Below are 13434 nucleotides of genomic sequence, written 5' to 3'. Positions count from 1 at the left end.
AAATCTTCTGAGCTATTAATCTACGTCCTTTGCCTAGTGGAGTGATTTATCAAACGCTTAGATTCCGAAAGAGAGAGAGAGAGAGAGAGAGAGAGAGAGAGAGAGAGAGAGAGAGAGATGGCAGACGTACCGAAGCCGAGGGAGGAGAGGGCGGTGTGCCTGATCGGCGACGTCCATGGGTACATATCGAAGCTGGAGCGGCTCTGGCGCAACCTGGAGTCGGCACTGGGCACCTCCTCCTTCGAGACCGCACTCATCATCTTCCTCGGCGACTATTGTGACAGGGGTCCCGACACCTCACGCGTCATCGACTTCCTCATCTCCCTACCTTCCCGCTACCCGCGCCAGTCCCACGTCTTCCTCTGCGGCAACCACGACTTTGCCTTCGCCGCCTTCATTGGCGCTCTCCCTCAGCACGTGCTGCCCGCCGGCGGGTTCCGCCAAACATGGGACGAGTATCTGCAAAACGAAGAGAGGGAAGGATGGTACAAGGGAGAAGGATACGAGGTGATGCATGTCCAAGCTAGGAGGTGGGCTGGCTCAATCAAGGAGAAGCTCAACGCAAAGAAGGGTATAATTTACCAGGGATCCATCTATGATGCGGGAACGACTTTCAAGTCATATGGTGTTCCCCATGGCCACCCAGGTACTTTGCTTTTTCTTATCCTATCTTTTTAACTTTAATATCTTCTTAGATTGATAGATGTATTTTGTTTCTTTCTTCAATTTAGTCAGGAAAAATTGTGACACCTTGAGATGCCTCTGTAGCTTGTTCTACTTTTTTCGTCTGTGTCTTTTTTTTCCAACCATGGGAAGTCCTCTATGATTGAGTAAATTGATTTGTCTATTATTTTTGTCGGGTTTTTGTGCAGAAAAATGGGCATTTTCCATTTTGTGAAAGTATTGAGGTTTAATGGGTAGTGGAAGGCTTAATTGTGTCCTCCTTGTTACGTACATGTGCTTAAGGTTTTAGCTTTTATATCTGTTACTTTTGAAATACTGATGGAGATTTGTCAGATTCTGGTTTCTCGTTCCTCTGGATTAGTCTTTTCCTTAGTTTCGAATTGTAAGGTGTTCGAACTTTCTGCACTTTTTTGTGGTTTTTACTTATATAGGATGTGTGTCATGAAAACAGTGTGCTGAATGAGAATTGTTGCTGTAGTTTGACTTATGAGACCAGCTTATTGGTTTCCATGCTGAAATCACAACTCCAACTTGTCTGTTAACCATGAGAGTTTCACAAAATTTAGCTGGTTTTGTTATCATTTTGAGAAGACATAATTATGTCCTGAGTTTCCCTCTTTGAGTTCACGTGCAACACAGCAACAACATTGCATGCCTTGGTATCACATGTAGCTGATCCATTAGCTGTCATGTTACCCATGGCAACTATCCGATATAATGCAAGCTGATCGATGCCTGCAACTTTTTGAGGTCATCTACAGTCATGTTTTCTACAGGATCTTATAAACATCTTTCTGTTTTCATTAATCCTCTAAGCAAAAATAGTACCTTTCAATTACTATGCTTTATCAAAATATGCACGTGAAGTACTTCTCTAAGTTTTGAACTGGCATCCCTACGATGCCTTTCAAGTCCCAAGTTTGAATATCAGAAGATGAGATCCAAGGAAAATCATATGTTCTTAGCTACCATCTTTCTTTATTGCCTTGCCATACTGCATGTTGATGCACGATGAATGAAGTTGCTTTCATGTTCAAACTCCTCCTTTGCTATCCAATTTATGCTTCTTTCTGGGGCATGGTTCCTTGTGTTCTCTAGCACTTGTGCAATCCTCCATTGTTCTGCTATGTTTAGTGTGCAATCGACCACAAAGCGGATGCAATGAGTTTTAACAGGTGCCATCTTCCGGACTTGGATTTAAGTTCATATTACCTTGCCCTTTCCCCAAAACCATTGGAATATTCTATTGGTTCTTTTATTTTATTTTTTTTTCTTGATCATCCTTAGTCTTCTCGTTACTCACTTGCGAGCATGAGATGTAGCTGTTAGAATAAAATGTCCCAGGTGTTTCTTATGAATGATGAGGGGCTGCTTTCTTTGAAAATGTTAATGACATATTAGAATTGATGGCAGATTTGATGAAAGCTGTTCCCAAGGAGCACAAGGAGTTTCTTGCTGACTTGGTTTGGGTACATGAAGAGGTATTACTTTTATGAAACTATAACTATTAATTTTTAAATGATAGTTAGACCTGGGTAACCAACGTAATTGTGAGAAATCTAATATGAATGGGGATCTTAGCATAAATAACCTTGGAAGGAACCTTTAAAACCCACCAGTCTAACGTGTATTTCTATGTCAGATGACAATTATTCGTTGTTGATTTCTGAATTGCAATCTCTGCAGGATAATGTTTGCATTCAGACCTCAGAGGGATTGTCCTACCATAAACTGATAGCTGTTCATGCTGGTTTGGTGACAAAACAGGACGTCGAAAGCCAGCTAAAAATGCTGAGATACAGGGATACAAGTCAGCCTAAAGTGGCAAACCTTAGTGGCAGGAAAGATGTTTGGGACATTCCAAAGGTAGCACTTTTGTTTGGTCCTGTTGTTTCATGAATGTTTTTTGTTTTTGAAAAAAATGTGATCTCGATGAATATTGGGCAATAGTGTTGGTGTTGTGAGAGAGATTGAGAATTGATGTAAAGATCCTTTGTGCTTCAATTTTACAGGCGCTGGCTGATGAGAAGATCATAGAAGTCAGCGGTCATCATGGGGCCTTGCATATTGATGGTCTTAGGCTGATAATTGATGAAAGTGGTGGACTGAAGGATTTGCCATTGGCTGCAATGATCCTTCCATCGAAGAGGATTATTCGAAATACTGATGTTCTTGTGGATCAACATTAGCCTACACTGAGTAGAATCTGAATTATTATCACAAAAGCTTGTGACAAATTCATCAGTACCTTTTACAGTGAATAATCGTGATAGAGGGTCATTGGCGTCTGAGAAGAAGAAATATCAGAAGAATTTACAAGTTTATGCATGATTCACTTTAAAAAATCAGAAAAATCTAATGCGGCATGTGGGATATTTCTACTCTTGTTTCCGCATGCAAAATAAAGGTTTTATTTATGTGAAAACTGCACGGTCTAATAATTTGTAGCGATTGGAGTCAGTAGCATGGGATGTAGCTAATGCTTGACGGTGGGATGGTTGACATCTCCCACAGCTTCGAGTAGGGTTTTTGGGCTCCCTCTTTTGTGCTGTCCCTTTTTGGTGTATCCCTGTTTGTACAGCATATTTCTTCTAATAAGAGGTAGGAGGCCTATCCTCCAGCAGATCCGTTTTCGGATTGGAGTGAAGTAAGCGTTAACGCTGCACAGATATTGAGGTCTCGACCGGGTCAGTGTTTTTCGTCGATAATGTGAAGTGTCATCAGAACCATTTATCATCTGTTCATGTTGGGAGGAGCCCTCCAAATGGTTCTTGGTGCAAGCTATGTCTTACCTCATGGCAGAGAGAGGGAGAGTGGAAGGTCATCAAACATCTACATCTTGAATCGTTTCACCGGTCGAAGCATGAATTATTTCTGAGATCTGAAAAGGGTAGAATAATTTTAAGAAACAAGCATAACAAAAAAATTTGCCCATTTGGCATCGCCGCCACCACCATGGTGGACATGCAATCCACAAGCTCCTTGAACTTCGGGATCAACCGAAAGCATGGTCATATTATCATGGTTATCATCACCCAACTGCCTGATAACCGGGTAGAGCACCGGTTTGAAGTTCGATCTCAACCCAGGATAAAAGTACCCTTAAGATCTTAAACTTGCAAGCTGTTCTAACTTTTTTTCAGTTGAACCACATGGGTTTGTAATTATATTGCGGATTGATTGATAGAAATATCACATGCGCACGGGCTTATAATGCATTTCAAAATCAATTAGTATGACGTCCGTGTCAAATTGATTATATTTAAAAGTATATATCAGTAAAAATAAAAGGCAATCCAATTGCTGACTTGTAATAGGTTAACCATGCGGATTACATCCACAGTATTGGATGCGGATTACATCCACAGTATTGGACTTCTATCAGAATAACCCACCACAAATAACCATGTGAATGAGAAGGATGACAAACTACACAAACAACTGAATGAAAGAGAGCAAATGGTATAGCCCACGTTGATGTTCATCTCCACTTTTTTGTACATAAGCTTTCCCAAATCAGATAGGTCAAACCGAGTTTCCATCACCCAAGATTGCGGGTAACATTTGCTGCTGCAAAAATAAGGTTGAAGATATGGGATATAGCTTGCATGTAATAAAATATTGTGAAATTCGGATCCACCTGTAAGAGGGAGATAAAATTAAATAAGTGATCGGAAAGACAAAGGACAAGGGGAACCCATGCGTTCGGAACCCTTGAACATGTTGTAGAACATTTTCTCGGCTGGCAAAACAGCGTCCAAAACTTATTTTTCGGAAAACGAAGCCGGCCCAATTACTTTTCTTCTCAAACCATACGTACAAAAAGGGCCCCCAGCATCTACGCCAAAGAGCCTCCCAATTCATACTGCCGCAAAACCGATGGTCTTCCACCATGGCAGTCAATCAGAACCATGTTCGTGTCATTTAAAGAAAAATAAAACTGAAATAGCATCATATCTTCCCATTCATATCCTTGCAAAATCAATACCCCCTCACCATTTTCCTTTCATGGCACATCCCACACAAGGTTCAAAATTTAGCTTGAGAGGGTCACAGAGTGGGCAACCATATTTCTTTCCACCTAGCATGGGAAAAACCAGATTGCACAAAATAAAGATGCTCGTAGGTAGATACATATAAAATCCTCTATCGGTATCTTTACGCAACCGCAACTCACTCAGAGTCGAGGGCAGCATCCGCAATGGCTTCAATATCCTTCTTGCTCTTCACCAGGCATCTTTTCTTCGATTCAAAGTCAAGCTTATCCAAATCTTCCGCGATTCCAATATACCCATAAAGAAATTCTGCTGGCTTCCTTGAAGCAGTCTCGACCAACTGATTTGCACTGCCATTTACAGGAATTTTTGATTTCAGCCGCTGTAATTCCTCCTTCCCTCTGTTGTTTTCACCATAATGCCTGTGCAGCCTTTCAGCCTCTCGCAATCCAGAAAAAGTCGGAAAGAACTTCGCAACAAAAACACCCTGATTAGCAGGGCGACCACGGTAAACCTTTGCCTTACCTGAAAATCCCATACCTGAAAATACAGAAAGTCAGAACCTAATAAAGCAGCATAATGCAATTAGGAACCGACTTACTATTACATCATCTACTTTTCTTGGACTAAAAAGTAAAAAAAAAAAAGAACAAAGAAACTCATATTTTCTCAAACAGATGTAGTAAGACAGGTCCTGCGTAACTAAGACTCTGTGATTAAAACACCATGACAAGTACAGAGAAGCGATCAACCAACCACATGCTTCTCTCCAATTCAACAATGGCTAAAATTTTTATCATAATAAGTTTCTCAGAATTTCATGTTTGGTCGAAGTACAAAGCTGAAGGAGACTCAACAATTCTTTGATGACTTATTTTGAAGGAGGGGGTAGTCCATCCAACCTCGTAATACATACTGACTAACGTTTAATTTGTCAGCCAAGCTATTCCGTAAAAATAAAAAAGAACTGCTTGCACAAAAATTGTCAAGAGGGTCTTTCATGATTTTCGGCTCACCTCTAAGTGTTTCTTCCACATCATCGATTGTTACAGAATCTGTTTTCTCTGCATTCCAGCTCCTTGAGGTATCATGAATAATGACAACTGGGGGCCACAATAAAAGGTCTTCTTTCAGAGCTGATGCTTCCGCTGCTGCTAATGATTGATAGACCCTCCTACTGTCAGGTGCCACTAGGCTGTTCCATCCCAAGAGAACACAGAGAGCCTTGTGAAGTCCCAGATGATCGATTCTTAAGCCAACTTTGAGAGAATTGTACGCATGGGTGACCAAGCTGTGAGCATCTATAAATTCTCTTGATAGGCTGGAAGCAAAATAAATAAATATATAAATAAGAAATTTATGCATAGATGTCCTCACCTGAGATGGAAATCGTGGAAATAGGAAGAAATATTCATGCCCGTGACCGCACAATGAAAACTTGGCATAACAGTTTTTAAAAATAAGAAAAAATGAGAAAAAAAGAAAAATTGCAAATCTACCAACTAACAGAAAAAGTTAACGAAAGGATGGGATACTGCGAAGATAGATCAACAAATCTATCTCTTAGATAGATCAACAAATCTATCTCTTAACGCACCCATCATAAAGAGACGTTCAGCCATTGACAGCACCATTGGCGAACCATGTTAAATAATTCCCATCAGGGAAGAACAAATTAGATGAGCACCATTAACACCACTCAGGTGCACAGTCAAGCTTCTTAATAAGGCCCACGAAATTGACAGCCAAAGGTCACATTATCTACAATTTCCACATAAGCGCTAACCAAATCTTTCCACTTTGAATAAACAGCTTCATAATAAATTTAACAATCCAAAGGGAGCCAGACGATTACTCATGCCAGTTGGAATACAGAAGTCCAGAAATAATTCAGTGGATATTAATTAACTGCATCTGCTGCACCATGAAGAACCTTTGCTTGTCTCTTACCTTAATTCCTCATATGGCAAATGGTTTCCTTGAGAAATCCCTCTCAACTTACAGAAGTTGAATATTATGGACATTGGGCGCATTGCAAAGAAGAATAACCATCACTGTCAAATGTGTATGTTTATGTAACATGATAAACTCAAAGAACCACATGATGCAGGCTTTCCAAGATCATCAACGCCAATTCAATATAAACACGGGAAGAGAATGATGATCTGACTATTGACTGCAAATTCCTTCTAAGGAGCATGCTAAAAGGCAGTCCAACTTCAAACTGGATTTATTACTCACACTGTTCATCATATAGTGCACCAATAACTCCTCCATGTTGCACACCCTCATTCAATATAATTATCAAAGAAGGATATATGGGTTGAACATCTTCTGTTGAACCCCCAAAGTTTTCATGTTGACCTAGATTGCATTTAGATCATACAACCAAATTTTAAGATAGACATTTAACACTTGCAAATTGTTAGAAAAAATGCTTCCATCCAAATCCACAAAAATGTGGAAAGCATTCTTCCTGGACCATAAACTTGCGGCTGCAGAGAACCTGTAACCATGTTAAAATTCAGGAGTAAAATCTAAAGCACCACTCGCCAACAAAAAGGTTGAGGATAAGCTAATTAATGTTCCTTAAAACAGCAAAAAAGGATAAATTTATTCTAAGAAATTCCTTTGATCGTGGATTAAAATCCTAATGCTTCAGGGAGACGCAGGTTAACTGTTGCACCAGAATATAGGAGATATTATTTTCTCCACTTTCAGAAACATATCATGAATTAGAAGACAGACCTTCCACATGCGAGGCACACCAGGTTACCAGCCTTTCCTTGTCCCCGGTATCTTCTTTGTTGCCCTGGGTTCTCGTTCAGTTGCTTTGAAAAGCGTAAGAATGCCTTGTGAACAAGTTGCTTAAACTCCTCCGAGTTTTCTGGTGGGTCTGGCTTCATCTGTGGTGATGATTCATCTTGTTGCTTCTCATCTTCCATATCAATTGCTGCATTTCTCTCTACTTTGTATGGCTTACGCAATTTGAAAGTGCGTTGATGTCCCTGATTACTGTCACCATGAAAAGGGTGAATGAAGTCAGAAGCACTAGGCCTCGACCGCTTCCTCAAGAGTATATTTCTGCCAGTGGGAAAACGAGTCTCTACAAATCCCCCTTTAACATGTTCAGATGCATCATCCATGGATAACCAAGAATCAGGCCCAAGGCGTTGGGAAACTCCAACGAATGACCTTCCACCACGATCTTCATCAACCCAATGCTCATCAGGTATATCAACTTCCTGAATCCTTCTAGAAGTACGTCTATCATTGTGCACGGATATCCTCATCTTCAGCCTACTTGATGCTACCCCGTACTTTGGTTTCAAGCTTCTACCAGGTGGAATATTACCTAATTCCTCTGTATGTTGAGGGTTTGTATCCATTGGATACCTATACATCTCCTGCCCATGAAGAGAACCCTTTGAAGCTTCGTCATAAACCAGGGCATCACCTTCTCTTCCATAAGCATAATCATCTGCTAGGTTCTTGAATGTGTGATCTTGGCCTGATTCTGTTCCAAAATCAGGAAGAAATTTTCTTGAAGTAAGAAACTCTTCATGCCTCTCATCTGCCAACGAATGCCGACTCCGACCATGCAAAATTTCATCCCTTTTCCCATGCAACTGATGCTCCCAAGAAGTGCTCTCAAGGAATGATCTTCGTGAAGTGTCAGCATTGACCTTATCTTCAATGGGTTCCATGAAACCTGATCCATGTATATTATCCCTTAAAGAGTAGTTACCTCTACCACCCAATTGCATTTTCCTGTACAAATCATCGCCACCAAAGCCAGACAGGCCCCTCTCTCTTCTGCCCAGTTCAGGATAAATGTAACTTCTTCGATCATCCCTCAGTGGACTGACACCCTTCTGATAGGGTCTTCCATCTTTTAAGTGCATTTCAGGATCTCTGATAGGATCAAACAGTTCGCTGGGGCCAGGACCATCATCAATCGATAAGTTGGATGACTTACCACCCCTAGCAAATTCACCGGAAGGAAAGTGAAGGGAAGACCGACTTGAAGAAGGAAAGAACGAACCTCTGGGAATCCCAGAAGAGGAACTTCCAAGAGTTTTTGATGTTGGTGATAGTGGCAAATAAGGCCTATCTCTGGAGTAGAACTTCAGTTTCTCTTGTCCTTCAACTTCATAAGGTTCGCGCACTGGCATCTTGTTCAATTGCAAACGTGTACTGCCAAAATCATCATATCTAATATCAGAACCAAGTGCATCATCTGTTGGTGGAAATTCTCGTTGCTTCCGCAGATTAATGTCCTCGAGTGGGTATCTCTCAGATTGTAATGCGTAAAAAGAATGAGAATTCCCATCGTTCAAAAAAATTGACTTCTGAGATAGCACGCCCTGACCATCCAAAGCAGAGCCACCATTTCTAGGCGCACCGGGAAGATCCTTATCGTTGTTATTAGCAGCTGGCTCCGATATCCTCCCACCACCAAGTCTCAACCCATGGTTTGCATCCAGATCGATACCATGCCGCTCAGGCAGAAGAAAACCCCTCCCAAATCGAGGAGGTGAAGAATTAATACAGGAGAACCCATCATTGAATTGCAAATGGCCCTCCATTTCTCTATTTCCCGCAGGCAGAGGCCTCCTAGACTCAAAGGGTGATCGTCGACGGAGATGGTCTCCCTTCTCATACGCATGCCGCCTAAATTCCCTCCGTTCAACAGAAGCCCTTCCTCTGCTGCTCCCTCGCATGCGCCGTCCGCGGTCTCTGTCCATGGGGCTAAGACTCCGGCGAGGTGGTGGGTTCTTTGTCCGTTCGTCATCGCGGTGAGACCTATCCCCTTGCCTCCTCGAATAGGAACCCGAGTACCACTCAGATTGGTGGCCGCGCACCGGAGGAGACCTAGGCCTCATGACATCTTGCCGTCTGCTACGCATTCTCTTTTTTCTCTCTTTTCACAAAAGAACCACGGAAGGTAACCAAATTTATGGATCCCCAGAAAAGCCCACCTAAGTTTAATTCAACAAATGAAGGAGACAGGCCTTCGTCAGAGAAACTACTTTCGCACACCGACCTCCGACCTGCTCCCCAGAAAACGCTCCCCGATCGTTCAAACTCAAAACAAAAACTGTGGGAGCGAGAGAGAGAGAGGGAGAAAAAGAGAGAGATTGCAGCTAAGAATGAAAGCGGACCAACCCTAAATTGCTCGGAACCACAAAGAACTTCTCACCAAAATAAAAGAGAATAGGGAAGAAGAAGAGAATACAGAGAAGGTCGAACAAACCTCTTTCATGGCAGCTCGAGATGGCCTCTTAAATCGACTATCGCACACCTCCACCATGGCCGTTCCCGATCGATCACAGAAACCCTAAACAGAACGAGAGACTGAACCGGATGCCGAAAAGCGGTTGTCGTCTTTAATATTGCTGTTTCTAGAAATTGCAAAAGGGTGTCCATATCAATGCATATTGATTTAAGCGGCAACTCAACTTTCATGACTTACCTTTTACTGCCTGAACATTCCAGGTTGCTTTGTGAAAACATGCGAGTTTAAACACGTACTGAATCCATCCATGTTACCGGTAAACAAGTTAATTTCTCGGATCAAAACAATCTAGTGATTTCCCTTATCATCGAGCAAAAATAAGTTGAACAAACTGAAATAATGAACTCATGGACTCAGCCTGAGGTAAATAAGTTGGTGTAGAATTACTAGGCCTTAACTTTTTAATGCCTCAAACAAAGGCCAGAAGTTTATACTTCAATAAATCGCAAACTAAGGTTAAACTTGTTTAATTTGATGTGATATTGTCGCTATTCTTCGTTCATTATCGACGGTAAACGAGCTGCTTGCTTGGCTGCTCCATGCTCATCAAACATAGTTAGATCGTTCACGAAGCACGCCATAGTTCCAGAGATTGTCTTAATTGCTATATTGTCTTTCGAAGATACAAGGTAATCGAGCATACTTTTAGAATCATGGGTCTTAAAGATTTCAGATCCTTAATTTCTAACAAAGATCTAAAATCTTGAATAAATAAAAATGTATAAACCATGTATCTTGAAATACATGGATCTCAAGTCAGACCCCCTCCCCTCTAAGTTGTGATCTATGAAACATAATGGCAGTTCTTAAATCCACAGTTTGTCAGAACCATGAATTTAAAGTACATCCCTTGTTAAATCAAATCCTTGGTCCTAAAATCTGGGGGAAAAAAATGCCTCCTAAATTTCTCTAAAATTTTGAGTTGGAACTTGATAGGTAGAACCAAACCAGCAGCGACCACTTATAATAGGATCTAGTGCCTCCTACCACCTGTAATGTGAATCCGCTTGAATGACCCTCACCCTGCACTACGAAGGATTCAAACTGTTTAGTATTAAAGAGCTTGAATCTTTCATATATATTCTGGACTTGCACTTAGACTTTAGGGGCGAAGCTACAGAGTTTAACTGCTGTTCATTGGATTTTGATTTTTGAGTTTGATTAATGTTAGTAATCCGGATGGATCATTGATCAATGACTATGTTGCTTGTGGTGCGGGAACGAATTTAATTAAGTATTGGTTTGATCATAGAAATCGGACTCCCACCAACCCCGGGCCTTCCCTCTCGCCATGATTTCACTTCCTCCCTCCCTTCCCACCTTCCTCAAGAAGGCCTTCAAAGCCTGCAAGCCCGCCATCACCACCCTCCGTCCTGATTTCTTCATCCACGACAACTTCCCGCCGTGGGCTTCGGACGTAGCCGCCAAGCTCCACATCCACGGGGTTCGGTTCGTAACCTTCAACGCCTCCTCTCTGTGCATGTACTACCACTTCATGAAGACAGGCACCATGGCCAGCCAAAGCGGCTGTCCACTCGAGAGCATCGGCGTCGCCGATTTCCAGCGGCAAGCAACAGATAAAATCGGCTCCGACGAAGACGCCAAAGCCATTAAGGCGTTTCTCCGAGGGCTGAAAAGACCGGAAGGTGTGCTCATGGTCAGGAGTGTTCGGCCGCTGGAAGAGAAGTTCCTCGAGGAGCAAACGGGGAAGGCCATCCTCCCGGTCGGCACGCTTCTGCCGCAAAAGCAGGAGGCCTCGCCGGGGAGCGGTAAATTCGCCGAATGGCTGGACACAAAGAGGAGTTCCTCAGTGGTGTTCGTGTCGTTTGGCAGCGAGTACTTCATGACGAAGGAGCAGATCGCAGAGATTGCATTCGGCTTGGAGCTGAGCGAGCAAAGCTTCATATGGGTGATCAGGTTGGCCGGAGAAGAAATAGAAGAAGAAGAGGGAAATGTGGTGGAAAGAGTTCTTCCTTCAGGGTTCCTGGAGAGGGTGAAGGATAAGGGGATGGTGGTGAGAGGGTGGGCAGCACAGACGGCCTTGGAGGGTTCCTCACTCACTGTGGGTGGGGGTCCCTGTGCGAAGGGATGGGCTGTGGTGTTCCGTTCATAGCGCTCCCTCTGAGCATCGACCAGCCCCATAACGTAAGGCTGGTGGTGGGGAGGGAGAGCAACGGGGAGTTCCGGAGGGAGAAGGTGGCTGACGCTATCAGGAGAGTGATGGTGGGAGAAGAGGGTGAGGAGTTGAGGAAGAGGGGGAAGGACATGGCGGCGAAGATGAAGCACGAAGGCGAAGAAGGTGCCGACGAGTTGTTCGGGGTGGTGCAGAGGATGTATAGACAGGGCAATGTGCCCTACAAAATATTGACATGGAGATGATGTACATCCTTTTGTCTACAGTAATTTATTGTGTGGTCGTCACAAGGAGAAGAATACTCGATCTCAAGAACATTCAAAAATGTCTGAGACTGGTTCTCCCTCTCCACAGATTGTTAAGAGAAACAGCTTCCGACGGCTCCACCTTCATCTCCAAGGTTAAGTCAGAAGTTTATTTTTTATTAACAAATCATGGTGTCATGAGGGTTCTGAGCAGTCTCTCTTGGGCTAATACAGCTTTTTGTTTGCGTTTGCATTTTTCCAGCCAACTATCTTTCGTTGTGTAATGTAATGCTGTTTGTTTCGTTCAGTTGAAAGTCGTTTTCAACTCTCCCTCTCCATGTATGTGTCTACATATGCACACTTCGTACAGCAAGATTTGATAGAAATTATCAAGGTTGTTGTTGATACCAATGAAATTAGATGGTAAATATTAAGTTGCCAGTATTAAAAAAATAAGTTGTTTTTCAGGAGTCTGTAATTGCTGCCATCTAATAAGCTTCCATAGTCGCTTGCTTTCTTACATATTTATATATAATCGGTTGAGTGCTATGAGAGGCCGAAGGATCTAACTTGGTGAAAGAAATGTATGCGATGATTTTGAGTTACATGTTGTGAGACGTTGTAGCGTATGGACAACAAGAGAAATCTAAGAAATTGCAGGTTCTTTCTAGCAGGCATTGCATTGGGCTGCCCGTGTGTGAGAGATCTAGATACACGATGCCTTGAGGAATCCAGCAACATATATGCAAGACAACCACACGCGCAGATGGCTGCATGAATTCAAGCCCAAAGTATCTTGCAAAAGAGAGGTTTTCGTTAACCCCTTCTCACATTTAATGGATATTTAGACTCTTGGAAAAGCCATTTAACTTTTACTCTCTAAAATCAATGACTTGTATTATTCACATCAATTCTGATTTTGTGAGGGTTATCTCTCTCTCTCTCTCTCTCTCTCTCTCTATATATATATATATATATATATATATATATATATTCGTATCCTATTTTTTCGAATCAATTCGATCAAATATCTATACATTAACATTACTACATAAAACTGAATCAACGTACAAAGCA

General features: G+C 42.2%; 3 protein-coding genes across 5 annotated transcripts; 2 read left to right on the top strand and 1 right to left on the bottom strand.

Moving 5' to 3' along the window:
* The first annotated feature begins 32 nt into the window (after window positions 1-32).
* Window positions 33-3006, top strand: LOC116263869 (tyrosine-protein phosphatase RLPH2-like). Its single transcript, XM_031643675.2, has 4 exons — window positions 33-646; window positions 2098-2165; window positions 2371-2550; window positions 2697-3006. Exons 1-4 carry the CDS (start codon window positions 118-120, stop codon window positions 2871-2873), a joined length of 954 nt encoding a protein of 317 aa, XP_031499535.1. The 5' UTR covers window positions 33-117; the 3' UTR covers window positions 2874-3006.
* A 1613-nt stretch (window positions 3007-4619) lies between these two features.
* On the bottom strand, window positions 4620-10044 carry LOC116264148 (uncharacterized). Of its 3 annotated transcripts, none has more exons than XM_031644189.2 (4): window positions 9937-10044; window positions 7428-9661; window positions 5696-6000; window positions 4620-5219 (listed from the first exon to the last, which is right to left on the bottom strand). In XM_031644189.2, the coding sequence occupies exons 2-4, from the start codon at window positions 9587-9589 to the stop codon at window positions 4858-4860; spliced, it is 2829 nt and encodes a 942-aa protein (XP_031500049.1). In that variant the 5' UTR covers window positions 9590-9661; window positions 9937-10044; the 3' UTR covers window positions 4620-4857. The 3 variants fall into 3 exon arrangements, with proteins under 3 accessions (XP_031500049.1, XP_031500048.1, XP_031500050.1); XM_031644188.2 differs by having other exon boundaries at window positions 7428-9780; window positions 9937-10038; XM_031644190.2 differs by having other exon boundaries at window positions 7428-9733; window positions 9937-10038.
* Window positions 10045-11269: 1225 nt separating this feature from the next.
* On the top strand, window positions 11270-12357 carry LOC116264264 (beta-D-glucosyl crocetin beta-1,6-glucosyltransferase-like). Its single transcript, XM_031644401.1, has 2 exons — window positions 11270-12026; window positions 12092-12357. Exons 1-2 carry the CDS (start codon window positions 11270-11272, stop codon window positions 12355-12357), a joined length of 1023 nt encoding a protein of 340 aa, XP_031500261.1.
* The last annotated feature ends 1077 nt before the right edge of the window (window positions 12358-13434 follow it).

The sequence above is a fragment of the Nymphaea colorata genome, chromosome 11, assembly GCF_008831285.2.
Source record: "Nymphaea colorata isolate Beijing-Zhang1983 chromosome 11, ASM883128v2, whole genome shotgun sequence".
Classification (NCBI taxonomy): Eukaryota; Viridiplantae; Streptophyta; class Magnoliopsida; order Nymphaeales; family Nymphaeaceae; genus Nymphaea; species Nymphaea colorata.
Note: the sequence above shows the minus strand (reverse complement) of the source record. Positions and strands in the feature narration are given on the sequence as shown.

Excerpts from the sequence above, each read along its gene's own strand:
- LOC116263869 (XM_031643675.2), top strand. The coding sequence starts at position 118 with ATGGCAGACGTACCGAAGCCGAGGGAGGAGAGGGCGGTGTGCCTGATC. Across the intron at positions 647-2,097 it reads TGTTCCCCATGGCCACCCAG|ATTTGATGAAAGCTGTTCCC; the intron begins GTACTTTGCTTT and ends AATTGATGGCAG. Across the intron at positions 2,551-2,696 it reads ATGTTTGGGACATTCCAAAG|GCGCTGGCTGATGAGAAGAT; the intron begins GTAGCACTTTTG and ends TCAATTTTACAG.
- LOC116264148 (XM_031644189.2), bottom strand. The coding sequence starts at position 9,589 with ATGCGTAGCAGACGGCAAGATGTCATGAGGCCTAGGTCTCCTCCGGTG. Across the intron at positions 6,001-7,427 it reads GTGTGCCTCGCATGTGGAAG|CCTATCAAGAGAATTTATAG; the intron begins GTCTGTCTTCTA and ends TTTTGCTTCCAG. Across the intron at positions 5,220-5,695 it reads TGTGGAAGAAACACTTAGAG|GTATGGGATTTTCAGGTAAG; the intron begins GTGAGCCGAAAA and ends CTGTATTTTCAG.
- LOC116264264 (XM_031644401.1), top strand. The coding sequence starts at position 11,270 with ATGATTTCACTTCCTCCCTCCCTTCCCACCTTCCTCAAGAAGGCCTTC. Across the intron at positions 12,027-12,091 it reads AGCACAGACGGCCTTGGAGG|CGCTCCCTCTGAGCATCGAC; the intron begins GTTCCTCACTCA and ends TTCCGTTCATAG.